The 17839-nt window shown below is 38.5% G+C and overlaps 1 protein-coding gene across 3 annotated transcripts in view; it reads right to left on the bottom strand.

The window, feature by feature from the left end:
* ash2 (Set1/Ash2 histone methyltransferase complex subunit ash2) overlaps positions 1-17839 on the bottom strand; it is a 26418-nt gene extending 8579 nt beyond the window's left edge. For 2 of the 3 annotated variants that reach the window (XM_067761629.1, XM_067761630.1), the window contains exons 1-4: positions 17589-17839; positions 17333-17511; positions 17111-17273; positions 16838-17019 (exon numbers count right to left, since the gene is read on the bottom strand). In XM_067761629.1, coding sequence (XP_067617730.1) covers positions 16838-17019; positions 17111-17273; positions 17333-17511; positions 17589-17737 — 673 coding nt within the window. In that variant the 5' untranslated portion in view covers positions 17738-17839. The remainder of the gene's footprint in view (positions 1-16837; positions 17020-17110; positions 17274-17332; positions 17512-17588) is intronic. The other variant, XM_067761631.1, reaches the window with a different exon arrangement.

Genomic DNA, 17839 nt, shown 5'->3' with positions numbered 1-17839 from the left:
GTCCAACAGCACAGTTTCTAAGAAATAAGTTGGGTAATCCATCAGGCCCGGCACCCTTTTTATACTCAGTTGAGCAGAGCTCACAGAGTATATTAAGTTTGATTGGATAACAGTTGGTTGTACAGGTATAAAGGAATCGAGATAGATATAGACGTCCATATATCAAAATCATTAGGAACTTTTTCATGTTGTTCTACTTAATATGGTAGATGTCACACCCATTTTCCAAAGTTTTTTCTAAAGTTATATTTTGCCTCACAAAAACCAATCCAATCATCATGTTTCATCCCTTTTTTCGTATTTGATATAGAATTATGGCATTTTTTTAATTTTTTGAAATTTTCGATATCGAAAGAGTGGGCATAGTCATAGTCGGATTTCGCCCACTTTTTATACCAAGATAAAGTGAGTTCAGTTAATACGTGAACTAAGTTTAGTAAAGATATATCGATTTTTGCTCAAGTTATAGTGTTAACGGCCGAGCGGAAGGACAGACGGTCGACTGTGTATAAAAACGGGGCGTGGCTTCAACCGATTTCGCCCATTTTCACAGAAAACAGTTATCGTCATAGAAGCTATGCCCTTACCAAATTTCACATGGATTGGTGAATTTTTGTTCGACTTATTGCATTAAAAGTATTCTAGACAAATTAAATGAAAAAGGGCGGAGCCACGCCCATTTTGAAATTTTCTTTTATTTTTATATTTTGTTGCACCATATCATTACTGGAGTTGAATGTTGACATAATTTACTTATATACTGTAAAGATATTCAATTTTTTGTTAAAATTTGACTCCAATTTTTTTATTTTTTTTAAATTGGGCGTGTCCGTCATTCGCTTTTGCTAAATTTACTTAGAACATATATAGTAATAGGAGTAACGATCTCGCCAAATTTCATCATGATATCTTAAACGGCTGCCAAATTACAGCTTGCAAAACTTGTAAACGAAAAAGTGGGCGTGGTTATAGTCCGATTTCGTTTATTTTAATTACGAATCTGAGATGAGTTCCCAGGAACTTACCTACCAAATTTCATTAAGATACCTCAAAATTACTCAAGTTATCGTGTTCACGGACAGACAGACGGACGGACGGAAATGGCTAAATGAATTTCTTTTTTCGCCCCGATCATTTTGCTATATGGAAGTCTATATCTATCTCGATTAGTTTATGCCGTTACTGGGTACCGTTATGCGTTGTGGTCCTCTTAATTCTTCCTATAAATTGGCGTAATGGGACCTATGTACATGTTTTATACCGACTCCGAACGCATCTGCAAGGCAGATGAATTTTCATGGCCGAAATACACTCGGAATGTTTGCCGAGGGGCGATTTCACTTGGACAAATGTTTTCAAATTGAAAAAACTTGTTTCTTAATGTTCGATGTTAATTTATCCGGGGCTTGAACCCAGGATCTTCGGTGTGGTAGGCGGAGCACGCTACCACCACACCACAGCAGCCACCAAATGACTACGGATATATGCATACCGAATTTTGTTATGTAAGGTGTATTCTTTTCGAGTTCGATGAATTCTGAAACGGGGATAATGCTTGGTCAGCAAAGGGGCATGCGCTGAAATGTCAACTCTTAATTTCTTGATATTCTCAAGAACCGGCCAGTTCAACCTTGCCTAGTTTCTTGCTTTACTGACCCTTTAGAAATAAAATCGTATTGATGTAAACCTTTCTACACGCTTATATTAGCTTTACTTTTACGTTTGTAGGTATGTGCATTAGGGTGGGTCGATTTGTATAGACGAAAGTTAACCGATATCGCGCCATCGATTTTTCTATAGGATTTGGGATCAGGAAAAAAAGTTCCACTACGCATACCCCAAAAAATAATTTTTGAGCCTGCGAAATTTCATTTTTTATTTTTTTTCGACTTTGATTTCCTACTAAAAAAATTTTCATATGTACATACTAGAGGTTTACGCCGATCACTTTATCGGCGTAGGCGGCGCGCCGGCGTACGCCGGTGTTCTTACTTTAAAGGCTTGATTTTTCTATTTAAAAAAATTATATTTAGGAAAGGTTTTGTTTATATGTATTTAAGGAAATCAACGTGTTGGCCATTTCGGAAAGATCCGGGGTTTTTCCATCAAAATCTCGCAGACCGTTCAAACATTTTCAGGAGTAGCTCCTTGCGAAGGGATTGTCCCTCGTTCGCTTGCTCCAGAGAGGCTTCGAACCTAACCCCGGTCTTTGGAATTGGTACTGCTACGTATGCTGAAAAGAAATAAAGATACATAAAATAGTCACACTTTTGCTTGTACATATATCTCGTGCAAAGCGTAGTTTCAGCTAGGGTTAACTCCTAATAATCGTCGCGAACACAATTCCTTTAAATCATTTGTCGCTCCTTGGCGGTCTATTAATACACATGACTCTAGTGGCGCAGGGCGCCTCCAGTTTTTTCGGCTGTTTTTAAGAGCTACAATTCCCGATGTGCGAACAGTAGGAATCTCTACCACCAGTCGCTACCACGCCTCTTGAGCCTCACACCATATGCCAGTACAGAAGCTATAGGACTGCGTCTTCGAACTCATACCTTCGTCGACGTCACTTTCCTAGAATCTCTAGGTGTAGCTTCGAAGACTTTCTAACGGATTCTTTTGTCGCGCTATGCTGCCGACCTACACCAGAGAAACACCTTGAAACGTTAGGGAGTGACTATTCGGCCAAGGATGCCGCCCTCGAAATCATAAGTAGTCTAAGTGGATGTCATTGCGTCATGGGTGAAAATCGTATAATCCTCGGCGCATCTACATAATTAAAATTTTACAAGGACCCTGGATAAAATTTTTAAAATGTAGACCAAAGATTGCAGACGCCTTGGGTCATTTTTTTTTAATTAATTGTTCATTATTAATTTTTTCAAAAATGCAAAGTGGGCATATAAATTTATTATATAACTTTTCTTTTAGAGTTTTGTTTTAATAACTTTCTGAATTAGGTGATGCAAAGTCCGTGTTAAGCTGACATCGAAAGCGCCTGTTATTTTAAATAACTTTTGAATAGTTATAAAGAGTTAAATTTCGCAATTAGTTTCTTATAACTGGCAGTGATGCGCATCCGTTGATACCACTTTCGACCATAGCCGACCAATTTTCGACATGAACAATAAATGGCCTAAACAGTCTTAAACGAGTAGAAAATATAGTAACGCGCCGCGCCGCCGCGCCGATATTTTTGACATTCGGCGGCGGCGTTTATCGGCGGCGTATATCTCTAGTTCATACATACATATATGTATGTAAAAAAAAATTTTTTTTTTTTCAAAAAACTGTTATCGCCAACGTTTCTAGCGGACATTTTTGGGTCGGACAGGGTATTCATGACAATTGTACAATCAAATGAAAATTTTTTAGTAGGTCATGAAAAACCCTTAAAAAACTAAGTCGAAAAAAAGTAAAAAAATGAAAGTTCGCAGGCTTGAAAATTTTTTTTTTGGGTATGCGTAGTGGAACTTTTCTTCCTGAGCCCAAATCCTATCGAAAAATCGATGGCGCGATATCGGTCAACTTTCGTCCATACAAATCGACCCACCCTAATGTACATATATGTATGTATGTATTTGTGTAACTCTTTTAAAAAATGTTACGTATGCGCACAGGCCCCCATCTTTCCAGGTGGTACGAATAAAGGATTGTCTTTTAATAAAACAAAGGTGCATAAACATAGTCAAAATAAAATAGATTTTAAATTTAGTTGCAGCTTTTTGACATCATTTTCTATGAGCTATCTGTCAAAAAAGCTGAAACTAAATTTAAAACCTATTTTATTTTGACTATGATTATGCGCTAAAGTGTTTGGTTTCGGTAGGATATTGTCTATTAAAATTGTCTACGATCATTTTAAAAATCTCTTAAATAAAAAAGGGCATGGTCTTTAACCGATTTCGCCCATTTTTTCAGACAAACTCCCCATGGCAAGGATAATCTGTTTGCCGCATTTTTCGATGACAACTTAAACGGTTTTCTATATACGGACGATAATATTAGCAATAATAATTTTAATTGAAGTGAGCGGTGCCACGCCTTTTTCCAAAAGTTGTAATTAAATGTCATTTACCACTTCATATATGAAATTAAGTTGGAAGTGTATTATTTACTGAATAATCACCTTTTCCTATCTTCGAAAATATTGGACATTTTTATCATATTTCGTCAATCAAACGCCTTTCTTTTATTTTCGATAATTTAAGAAAAAACTTTCGTGAATTTTGTAGCTGAAACGTGTTGAACCAATCTCAAAAGCATTTCCGAAAAAAAAAATCTACAATTCGCTAAGAAAATATAAAAAAAACCTTCGGAAACAAAAAATGTCAAAAATCAATACACACAAGTTTTGAGGGACCTATAACTTGTACTTTATTGGACTAAGATCAATTGGGCTACAAAACGGCATACCCGAAAAAAACTCCGGGAACTTCAAATTAAAAGTTCGAAATTTTCGTGAAATTTTCTCGAATTTTCGATTTTTTTATTTTCGAAAACATTTTTGAGTTTGCTTTGTGTTATTTCAGTTACGAAATCCATACAAGTTTTTTCTTAAATAGACGGAAAAAAATAAGAATTTGATTGGCGAAATTTAATAATATTCTCCGCTGCTTCTTCGTATTTGCTGAATTATGTATATGTTAATATAATGTGGGCGTGTTTATGAACCGATTTCGTTCATTTTAAATATCGATGGTAGATGAGTGTCTAGGAGCGCCCACATGCCCGATTTCTCTTAAAACATCTTAAAATTTACCCAAGTTATCATTCACATACGTACATACGAACGGATGGTCGGCCCCCAGCGGGTAAGGGGGCACTGAATATACCAGCGGCAGGTATGCCTGCAGTAAGAGGTGACTTAAACACCAAATTAATTCAAGAGGGTGATTGATTTTCATCTGTTTTTGAGCGAATCGACCAATGACTTCTTCCACTGTGATATCAATATTTCTATTAATACTTAATAGGGCAAGTCCATTCAGCCTATCTTCTCCGGTTGAATTCCTTATCCAATTTTTCAAACGCATCAGTGTTAAAAAAACTTCGTTCACTGCTGGCAATGGTTACAGCTAACGTGGCTCCAATCTTCAAAAACTTGAAAACGTGTGGAAAAAGTTCTTCATTACAAAGATGTAATGCATCGATGAATGTCTTTCGGCAATCTTCTGCTCCAACCCAACGTTGCCCCCATAGTAGGACTTTATTTTTCACCGCTGTTCCAGTAAGTGCTGGGCACTGATCCATTATTATTTTGACAGTTTCAGAAACGTTTTCACCTACTTTTCTGACTAATTTATTGGGAATGACATATTCAATAATGGACAATGTGTTTTTGTGCTTGATGAATCTATTAGACTCTGAAGATATTAAGTGATCGATGAAAGGGATGAATATTAATTTGCTAAAATATTTTCCTGCTGAGCTGTTTTCGTAGTTTTTTCGCTTTTCTGACGACTCATAATCCTAGGAACAACAATCTTCTCTCCGATAGATTCAGCTAATTCTTTAGCATCAAGAAACATTTCTTTGAACTTTTACTTAGCCTTTTCCCTCATTTCTTTCAACAAAACAGCCAGATCATCAGCCGCTGAAACTGCTGCAGAAAGATCAACACAAAGAAAAAATTTCGTTAATAACAACCAATGCCACGATGAATCCTCCAGCCCTCAAAGTGTGTAGATAACTGAAAGCATTTCTAGAACTTTCAGCGTTTCCACAGTCATGCATTTTTTCTAAACTGAAATAGATGGGAGCAAACATTTCTTTGAAGCAGATCACAGGATCTAGTCTTTCCGTCCATCTTGTTTCACACAATCACTTCAAACGTTCTTTCTTTGTTGGATAATTCAAAGTTTCGACAGCATCCTTGAGAATAGCTTCGCGTTTTGCTGAAGGTATGAAGAAAGAAATTATCTGCTTTATGGACCCAGGACAGTTTCTTATAAGAGAAATGGAGCACGCTTCACCAACCGCCAAATTCAAGGAATGGCTTGCGCTTGCAGACGGACTTCTCCATCACTGCAGCCACACACCCATTCCATTCTCCACTCATTACAGCTGCACCGTCGTATCCTTGAGAAACCGAAAACTCCAGGTTGATCTTCAGCTTCTTTGAAATGTTTATCAAAGACGAAGCAAGTCATCTACCAGTGCAATCTTCCATGTTGTTGTTGTTGTTGTAGCATTGCAATCTTCCATCGGGATGAACTGTAGAAAATCTTCTCTCAAAATTATACAATCTACAGTTTTTTCAGTATAACGGAAACATAGTGAGTATTGTTCCACGCCACTAATGTCCGTTGTCCCATCTGCGAGTATAGTCCAGCATTCGCTTGCGTTGATTTCTGCAACAATCTTTTCAGGAATTATGTGCCCGCAAATTTCGATGAGTTCATTCTGAATCTGTGGAGTCGTGTAAGATGTGTTGCGATTTTTCAATGTGGCAGTTTGAAGTAAACGTTTCTTCAATGTTTGGTCACCAGCATTCATCCGAAATCTTAATAAAGATCTGAAGTTACCGTCATTATGGGGAGGTGTCTCAAGGGATATAGGACCAGAATCACGATGTCCTCTTGAAGCTATTTTTTGCCTGCCGATGAAAATTATTGTTTCTCGATTCCGTTGAAATTGAAATGCATATCAAATCAATTTTTTACGAAACTACTAATATTTCGGAGGGGTTTTGCCCCCCGCCTGTTGTTGTTGTTGTTGTAGCGATAAGGTTGCTCCCCGAAGGCTTTGGGGAGTGTTATCGATGTGATGGTCCTTTGCCGGATACAGATCCGGTACGCTCCGGTACCACAGCGCCATTAAGGTGCTGGCCCGACCATCTCGGGAACGATTTATGTGGCCACATTAAACCTTCAGGCCATCCCCTCCCTCCCCAACCCCAAGTTCCATACGGAGATTAGGGTCGCCAGAGCCTCGTCTGTTAGTGAAACAGGATTCGCCGCGGATAGGTGAGGTTGACAATTGGGTTTGGAGAAGCTATATATTGCGCTGGCAACCTGCAAGGTTGCGCTACACAGCCCCTTGAATCAGGTATTTTAGTCGCCTCTTACGACAGGCATACCTAACGCGGGTATATTCTGACCCCCTAACCCGCTGGGGTGCCCCCCGCCTCTCCCCCCGTTACTATGCCACTGATTGGGCATAAAAACACCATCAAAGAGATGACGTTTGCGATTAAAGGTTGCATATTTCGAACATTTCGTAAGTACGTAAGCAATATTTAAGGTAATAAAATCGGTAAATTTGGAATTTGTTCGGTCACTGGCACATTTACTTTATGTATGTATGCCAGAAAGTACTTACGTATGTATGTGTGATTTACAATTAATGTGTTGAAATAAAATAAGGCCACGTCGTAGAAGTTCAATAACAACAATGGAATGTAGAGAGCAGACGGCGGAAACAACTATAAGACCAAGAAACACATCATCTACGTAGTTGATTTAACAACTCTTGGGAAAATGTAAGTATGTAATTCTATTATTTAATTGTGAAATTTGCATATAACATGTTTTTATTAAGTAAACAACTTGGCGGTTTCTATGAAAAAAAAATGACTCATTGCGCATATTAAGCAAATCTTAAACGAACTTTGACACACATATAACTGTATGTACATATATGTATATACATATGTATGTATGTTAATTGCATGTATTGTCCTTAAAACCATCTAAAAATAAAAATTTATAAAAACACTTCTATTCCCCGAAATGGAGTCGGCAAACACTTCATAATTATTCAATCAAATTTATCAATCAATCAATCTTATCTATTTCGTACTTTCTTCCTCGCGATGCGATGCCGTGTTGTTGTCCATATACTAGGAAATTTGCAACTACGTGCGCAGCAATATCTACAACAATGACGACAGTGGCGGCGACGACGAATCGTCCAACCGAATCGATATACAACACAAAAGTACTAACTATGTACTGTAAGATCATTTAAATACATATTTATTAATGTATGTAGGTACGAATGTACCTGCACAATCGCTCATGCTCTTATTGTATGTATTTTAACATTCTAGCAGAATAATAGTCGTGTAGTGGCTCCCCTTTTTTTTTTAGTAGAATAACAAACAATGCAACAACTTTCTAGCAACAATTTTACATACGAGCAAACAACGTCTCACCATCTCCCATGAAAGCCGGTGGTGCGCCTCTCTGCTCTCCAACAGTTACAAAACACAATTAGCTGAAAAATACTACTACAGTAAGCAGCCACAACCAGCCCACGTTGAAATACTTAATTTACTCGTTCGTACCTACTACATACATATGTACCTTCTAATGTAGAACGTTTAGCAGGCTCTGTAATTAAAAGACGAGCCAATGCATGATAGGAGAGTGAAATTAATTTTACATTCAAACATACAGCGTAAACACAAATAAAATATTTCAAACAATTTTGCTAAACTCTCTTCTCTATGTTCCTCCTAAAGTTCGATAAACAATAACCTACCGACATGCCGTATCATGCATAGCGCAGAAAGAGCGTACCACAGATATGTAGATATAAACCAGATATATAAACTTACATTTACACCTGTCAACGCAAAAACAGCAGACAAATGTTATTGGCAAATTTCATCAGTTATTTTTATACTCAGCTGAGCAGAGCTCACAGAGTATATTAATTTTGTTCGCATAACGGTACCTCGCAACGGCATAAACTAATCGAGATAGATATAGACTTCTATATATCAAAATGATTTGGGCGAAAAAAGAAATTCATTTAGCTATGTCCGTCCGTCCATCCATTCGTCTGTTCGTAAACACGATAACTTAAGTAAATTTTGACGTATCTTAATGGTATGTAGGTTCCTGGGCACTCATCTCAGATCGCTATTTAAAATGAACGAAATCGGACTATTACCACGCCCACTTAACACCGTTAACACGATAACTGGACCAAAAATCGATATATCTTTACTAAACTTAGTTCACGTACTTATCTGCACTCACTTTATTTTGGTATTAAAAATGGGCGAAATCCGACCATGACCACGTCCACTCTTTCGATATTGAAAATTTCAAAAAATGAAAAAATGCCATAATTCTATACCAAATACGAAAAAGGGATGAAACATGATGATTGGATTGGTTTTTGTGACGCAAAATATAACTAGAAAAAACTGTAAAATGGGTGTGACATCTACCATATTAAGTAGAAACAAGTAAGGAAGGTTAATTTCGGGTGTAACCGAACATTACATACTCAGTTGAGAGCTATGGTGACAACATAAGGGAAAATAACCATGTAGGAAAATGAACCGAGGGAAACCCTGGAATGTGTATCAAATGAAAGGCATTAAAGAGTATTTTATGAGGGAGTGAGCCATAGTTCTATAGGTGGACGCCATTTGGGGATATAGCCATAAAGGTGGATCAGGGTTGACTCTAGAATGCGTTTGTACGATATGGGTATCAAATGAAAGGTGTTAATGAGTATTTTAAAAGGGAGTAATCCTTAGTTCCATAGGTGGACGCCGTTTCGAGATATCGCCACAAAGGTGGACCAGGGGTGACCCTAGAATTTGTTTGTACAATATGGGCATCAAACGAATGGTATTAATGAGTATTTTAAAAGGGAGTTGGCCTTAGTTCTATAGGTGGATGCCGTTTCGAAATATCGCCATAAAGGTGGACCAGGGGTGACTCTAGAATGTGTTTGTACGATATGGGTATCAAATTAAAGGTATTAATGAGGGTTTTAAAAGGGAGTGGTGGTTGTTGTATAGGTGGTCGCCTTTTCGAGATATCGCCATAAAGGTGGACCAGGGGTGACTCTAGAATGCGTTTGTACGATATGGGTATCAAATGAAAGGTGTTAATGAGTATTTTAAAAGGGAGTAATCCCTAATTCCATAGGTGGACGCTGTTTCGAGACATCGCCATAAAGGTGGACCAGGGGTGACCCTAGAATTTGTTTGTACAATATGGGTATCAAAAGAAAGGTGTTAATGAGTATTTTAAAAGGGAGTAAGCCTTAGTTCCATAGGTGGACGCCGTTTCGAGATATCGCCATAAAGGTGGACCAGGGGTGACCCTAGAATTTGTTTGTACAATATGGGCATCAAACGAAAGGTGTTAATGAGTATTTTAAAAGGGAGTGGGCCTTAGTTTTATAAGTGGGCGCCGTTTCGAAATATCGCCATAAAGGTGGACCAGGGGTGACTCTAGAATATGTTTGTACGATATGGGTATCAAATTAAAGGTATTAATGAGGGTTTTAAAAGGGAGTGGTGGTTGTTATATAGGTGGTCGCATTTTCGAGATGTCGCCATAAAGGTGGACCAGGGGTGACTCTAGAATGCGTTTGTACGATATGGGTATCAAATGAAAGGTGTTAATGAGTATTTTAAAAGGGAATAATCCTTAGTTCCATAGGTGGACGCCGTTTCGAGATATCGCCACAAAGGTGGACCAGGGGTGACCCTAGAATTTGTTTGTACAATATGGGCATCAAACGAATGGTATTAATGAGTATTTTAAAAGGGAGTTGGCCTTAGTTCTATAGGTGGATGCCGTTTCGAAATATCGCCATAAAGGTGGACCAGGGGTGACTCTAGAATGTGTTTGTACGATATGGGTATCAAATTAAAGGTATTAATGAGGGTTTTAAAAGGGAGTGGTGGTTGTTGTATAGGTGGTCGCCTTTTCGAGATATCGCCATAAAGGTGGACCAGGGGTGACTCTAGAATGCGTTTGTACGATATGGGTATCAAATGAAAGGTGTTAATGAGTATTTTAAAAGGGAGTAATCCCTAATTCCATAGGTGGACGCTGTTTCGAGACATCGCCATAAAGGTGGACCAGGGGTGACCCTAGAATTTGTTTGTACAATATGGGTATCAAAAGAAAGGTGTTAATGAGTATTTTAAAAGGGAGTAAGCCTTAGTTCCATAGGTGGACGCCGTTTCGAGATATCGCCATAAAGGTGGACCAGGGGTGACCCTAGAATTTGTTTGTACAATATGGGCATCAAACGAAAGGTGTTAATGAGTATTTTAAAAGGGAGTGGGCCTTAGTTTTATAAGTGGGCGCCGTTTCGAAATATCGCCATAAAGGTGGACCAGGGGTGACTCTAGAATATGTTTGTACGATATGGGTATCAAATTAAAGGTATTAATGAGGGTTTTAAAAGGGAGTGGTGGTTGTTATATAGGTGGTCGCATTTTCGAGATGTCGCCATAAAGGTGGACCAGGGGTGACTCTAGAATGCGTTTGTACGATATGGGTATCAAATGAAAGGTGTTAATGAGTATTTTAAAAGGGAATAATCCTTAGTTCCATAGGTGGACGCCTTTTCGAGGTATCGCAATAAAGGTGTACCAGGGGTGACTCTAGACTTTGTTTGTAAGATATGGGTATCAAATGAAATGTGTTAATGAGTATTTTTAAAAAGGAGTGGGCCTTCGTTCTGTAGGTGTTCGCCTATTCGAGATATCGCCATAAAGGTGGACCAGGGGTGACTTTAGAATATGTTTGTACGATATGGATATCAAATAAAAGATATTAATGAGAGTTTTAAAAGGGAGTGGTGTGAAGGCGTTTTCCAGATATCGACCAAAATGTGGACCAGGGTGACCCAGAACATCATCTGTTGGATACCGCTAATTTATTTATATATGTCATACCTGCCAAGACTTTAAGTGTTTTTTATTTCGCCCTGCAGAACTTTTTTCATTTTCTTCTACTTAATATGGTAGGTGTCACAACCATTTTATAAAGTTTTTTCTAAAGTTATATTTCGCGTCAATAAAACAATCTAATTACCTTACGATGTTTCATCCCTTTTTTCGTATTTGGTATAGAATTATGGCATTTTTTCATTTTTCGTAATTTTCGATATCGAAAAAGTGGGCGTGGTCATAGTCGGATTTCGTTCATTTGTCTTACCAAGATAAAGTGAGTTCAAGTAAGCACGTGAACTAAGTTCATTAAAGATATGTCGATTTTTGCTCAAGTTATCGTGTTAACGGCCATGCGGAAGGACAGACGGACGACTGTGTATAAAAACTGGGCGTGGCATCAACCAATTTCGCCCATTTTCACAGAAAACAGTTAATGTCATAAAATCTATGCCCCTACCAAATCTCAAAAGGATTGGTTAATTTTTGTTCGACTTATGGCGTTAATAGTATCCTAGACAAATTAAATGAAAAAGGGCGGAGCCACGCCCATTTTGAAATTTTCTTTTATTTTTGTATTTTGTTGCACCATATCATTGCTGGAGTTGAATGTTGACATAATTTACTTATATACAGTAAAGATATTAAATTTTTTGTTAAAATTTTACTTTAAAAAAAATTTTTTTTAAAGTGGGCGTGGTCCTTCTCCGATTTTGCTATTTTTATTAAGTGTACATATAGTAATAGGAGTAACGTTCCTGCCAAATTTCATCATGATATCTTCAACGACTGCCAAATTACAGCTTGCAAAAGTTTTAAATTACCTTCTTTTAAAAGTGGGCGGTGCCACGCCCATTGTCCAAAATTTTACTAATTTTCTATTCCGCGTCATAATTTCAACTCATCTACCAAGTTTCGTCGCTTTAGCTGTCTTTTGTAATGAATTATCGCACTTTTTCGGTTTTTCGAAATTTTCGATATCGAAAAAGTGGGCGTGGTTATAGTCCGATATATTTCATTTTAAATAGCGATCTGAGATGAGTGCTCAGGAACCTACATACCAAATTTCATCAAGATACCTCAAAATTTACTCAAGTTATCGTGTTAACGGACGGACGGACATGACTCAATCAAATTTTTTTTCGATCCTGATTATTTTGATATATGGAAGTCTATATCTATCTCGATTCCTTTATATATGTATTACAACCAACCGTTATCCAATCAAACTTAATATACTCTGTGAGCTCTGCTCAACTGAGTATAAAAATGAAAAAGTTCTGCAGGGCGAAATCAAAAGCCCTTGGAATCATGGCAGGAATACTGTTCGTGGTATTACATATATAAATAAATTAGCAGTACCCGACAGGTCATGTTCTGGGTCACCCCTGGTCCACCTTTATGGCGATATATCGAAAAGGCGTCCACCTATAGAACTAAGGCACACTCTTACTTGTTTCTTTTATTTATGTGGCTTTCCGGCATAACTAAAAGGTCACTTACAACTGTTTTCCAGGAAATCAGCCTCAAATTTTTTGAAATGTTTTTCAAAAGTTGCAAACTTTAATGACTTTTTCTTTTATAATATCAATGTTTGCTTTGCAAAAGTTAATATATTTAAAACATATACTTTTTATGCCTAGAAAACTATGAGTTTAGTGGTGGTTTTAGTAGAGTAGTCTTCTCTTCCAATTTGCGTCGTGCTCCTTTTTAATTTATCCTACAAGTTGTCTTTATTGTATCCAAAAAATAAGATTTTAGCTTATACAAATATATTAGAAGGTAGATCTTCGAAAAAATTAAAAGCGACAAATAACACAGCTACAAAAAAAAGTGACCCGATGAACTATCCTAAATCTTACGAAATAAACCCGAAATGGTAGTACCGAAACTATTCAGCTTTCAAAAATTTATTGGATTTCCAAAAAACAAAAGTTTGACAAGAGATGAAGGACAGCACGAAGCAAGTTGTCGAGCACAAGTGATTCCGTGACCGTCCACTTTTCTTGTTGTTGTTGTTGTAGCGAAAGACACTCCCCTAAGGGTTTTGGGAGTGTTATCGATATTGATGGTCCTTTGCCGGTAACAGGCATCATTAAGGTACAATCCCGACCCCGCGGGAACGGTTAGATATGACAACATTCAACTCTTACCTATCCAGAATCAACCCCGACATACAAAATGTATGCCCCGCTTGCAATGTGTCCCCACATGACACCAACCATCTCTTTAATTGTAATGTGGAACCAACGCCTCTAACACCCCTTTCCTTATGGTCCACCCCTGTTGAAACAGCAAGTTTCCTTGGACTCCCGTTAGAGGATATTGATGACAATTTGTGATCGGTCGCGGCTGTTAGGTGGGGCGAAGCATTGCTACAACAACAACAACATTCAACCATCCGGCCGCACCCCCTAGTTCCATGGAACTTGGGGCGCCAGAGCCGCGGCTGCTAATGAAATAGGATTCTCCACGGGAAGGTGGGCCCATTGAAAGGGTTGCTCTACACAACTCCTTGAATTATTTGGGGGCACCCGCTTTCTGCTTCCCATGTCACCCCGTGTTGTTGTTGTTGCGATAAGGACACTCGCCGGAAGTTGTAAATGTTATCAACGTCGATGGTCCTTTTACGGATATGGATTCGGCATGTACCTGTAGCAAGCACAATTAGGGTAAAAGCCCATCTGTCTCCGGAATGATTCAATATCATCATTTTGAACTTTCTAGGCCACCCTCTTACCACCTTGTGAACTTCGGGTCGCCAAAGCCTCGCCATTTACTACGTGAAATTGACAATTGATTTGGAAAAGCTGTGAAACTAAAAAGGTTTGTCTTGTGCTTATCAACCCCTTCTATCCTCTCGATGATAGCTTAAGCTTGCTAAAGAATATGAAAGACTAAGTAATGCTATCATGATTCCCAGGCAGTATATGTAATCAGGGCCGCGGAGAGGAGGGGCAGCAAGAGCAATTGCCCTGGGGCCCGGAAGGTTTTTGGGGGCCCGGCAAGGCAAAGCAGTATTGACAGTACTCTAACTAGGATTTCATAGATAAATAAAAAAAATAAATGTAAGGCGCGATAACCTCCGAAGAGATCTAAGGCCGAGCTTCTCTTCCAATTTGCGTCGTGCTCCTCTTGATTTTCCCTACAAATTGTCCGGACGGGACCTACATGTTTTATGCCGACTCCGAATGGCATCTGCAAAGCAGATGAGTTTTCACTGAGAGCTTTTCATGGCAGAAATACACCCGGAGTGCTTGCCAAACACTGCCGAGGGGCGACCCCGCTTAGAAAAATTTTCTTCTAATTAAAAAATCTTATTTCTAAAATTTTTGATGTTGCTTTGCCCGGGAGTTGAACCCAGGGCATACGGTGTGATAGGCGGAGCACGCTACCCATCACACCACTAAACTAAAATCATAAGCATCCAATCAAATACTCTGGGGCATAGTCATAGTCGAAATAAAATGTGATTTTAAGTTAGATAAACGTTTTTGACACAATTTTATAAGCGCTATCTGTCAAAAATGTTAACTAACTTAAAATCACATTTTATTTCGCCTAAAACTATGCCCCTATCGGTTTGGTCGTATTGCTTTTTCATTTTTGTAAAAAGCCCGTGACTTCTGTAAATACAGGCTGATAATAAACTAGAACGTTAATTTGAAAAAATTAGTACACTTGACTTGTTTTGCGAAGCACACATTTTTGCAAACATATGAGTATGCCGTGGATAAGCTTACATAGGTCATTGATGAGTTGAAGAAGTTCAGGGATCAATGGTCGATCATACTTCAAGAATGTAAGGTTCTGGCAGGGAGTATAGGAGTTGTGAATACCTTCACAGAGAAAAGAAGGAAGATAAGAAAGCGCCAGTTCGATGAATTACCTGGCGAATCACCTGAGTGTGATTCGGAAACTCAATTCAAACAGCAAGTTTTTTACGTTCGTTTGGACTGTTTGATTGGTAACATGACATGACGTTTCGAATCCGTAAATGACATTTCGATTAAATTTAGTTTTTTGTGGAAGTATTTTGATTTTTCTTTATCATCTTTAAAAAATTATCCACTTTTATGAAATGAAACGTGTTCATGAAAATATCCCATTATCGGGAATAACTAATTGATGAGAGATGGCGCAACTTGAAACCATCAACATGGAATACATATATCGTCCATTGAACAAAAACACCACCCCAGCGGGTTAGGGGGTCAGAATTTACCGGCGGTAAGTATGGCTGTCGTAAGAGGCGACTAAAATACCAGATTCAAGAGGCTGTGTAGCGCAACCTTTCAGGTTGCCAGCGCAATATATAGCTTATCCAAACCCAATTGTCAACCTCACATATCCGCGGCGAATCCTGTTTCACTAACAGACGAGGCTCTGGCGACCCCAAGCTCCTCATGGCCACATAAATCGTTCCCGAGATGGTCGGGCTAGCACCTTAATGGTCCTGCGATACCGGAGCCGGATACCTCCAATTGTTTGACCTCAGGATGTTGTTGTTGTTGTTGTTGTAGCGATTAGGTTACTCCCCGAAGGCTTTGGGGAGTGTTATCGATGTGATGGTCCTTTGTCGGATACAGATCCGATACGCTCCGGTAACACAGCACCATTAAGGTGCTGGCCCGACTATCTCGGGAACGATTTATATGGCCACATTAAACCTTCAGGCCATCCCTCCCTCCCCACCCCCAAGTTCCATGAGGAGCTTGGGGTCGCCAGAGCCTCGTCTGTTAGTGAAACGGGATTCGCCGCTCGAAGGTGAGGTTGACAATTGGGTTTGAGAAGCTATATATTGCGCTCAACAACCCCTTGAATCCCTCAGGATAGTTCGACGTTATTGATCTTTTGGGAAGAACTTCGTGAAGAAAGTGCGTATGTACCAAATCATTAAGATTTGTGTAGATACCTAATAATTGTGCCATATACCATCATGTCTGCTGATTTTATGAATGATAATGCTATTGTATTTAGCTTCAATAATATCGGTTCATAAATGCAGAATTTGTGCTTTTATACGTACGAACCATGCAAAAGAATGTATGCATGCCGTCCTGATTAATATCTGAAGTACCGATGTAGCATGCATACATTTCCAACTGCGATACTTTGATTTAGAATATAGCTTAGAAACTGAAATGAAGTTTGCAACATTCAATCTCTTTAACTTACCTGAACCCTGACTTTCATCGGATCCTCTTAATAATCCACTCTTACCCACGACATCGTAGTTGGGTTTAATCTGACCGAGATCTTGAGTTAATAAACCAAACATGGCACCATATTCTGCATTTTCCTCATATGTAAATAAAGTATTTACCTCTTTTACTAATGAACGTTGCACCGTAGAATACCTAAGGACAATAAAATAGTATTACTTGTAGGACACCATTTTCAGATGCTGTTCTAATGATACTGAGATATTATATTAATGTATGTTCCTACCAAGATTGTGTAACACGTCGCGGCATTGAAGTCATCGCTTCCCAGTATTGTTCGATATATGGTATAATATCTTTATCTTTGCTAAACAACAATTTGCTTTTGCCGTCCTTTAAGGCGTTTTGTTGCATATTAGCTATGGCAGTGATACACATTTGTGGTATAGCTGGAAGATGGATATGTGTAAATTATACATTTCGTGTTTGTATAGATAACATTATTTACTAGCTTGGCTTTTGCGGAAAACTTCCAGACCGCTTTGAGAGCAATTTTTGCACACAAACATATAATTGGTAATGAACGGTACCAACTTGCCCAGCTGATATCCAATACAGGACTCATGAAACCAACGACTGCAATTCGCGCATAAAAGTTCCACAATGTTGAAATTTCGCTCTTTACCACTGTAAATAAAAAATACATAATCATTTATTAGTCGTATATTTTTTGTCTTTGTATACAGTCCAAGTGTTTTGTTTACCAGTAGCAAATGCCGGGGTTGTTGTTGGCAGTGGTGGCGACGGCGCCAGCAGATTTTTCATCGCGCGTACTTTCCGATGCTCGTTCGCTGTAAGCATATTCAGATGCAGTCTCTGATTGTGAGTTTGTATCCATTTGAAGTTCATCCATTTTCCCTGAACGAATTATTACAATTTTAAGTGGGTTTTAATAAAACAAAAAAACTGCAAAGGGAAGATGTGTAATTAAACACGGGGAGCAATTCGATAGGTA

This window comes from Eurosta solidaginis, chromosome 1, assembly GCF_040869045.1.
Source record: "Eurosta solidaginis isolate ZX-2024a chromosome 1, ASM4086904v1, whole genome shotgun sequence".
Classification (NCBI taxonomy): Eukaryota; Metazoa; Arthropoda; class Insecta; order Diptera; family Tephritidae; genus Eurosta; species Eurosta solidaginis.
Note: the sequence above shows the minus strand (reverse complement) of the source record. Positions and strands in the feature narration are given on the sequence as shown.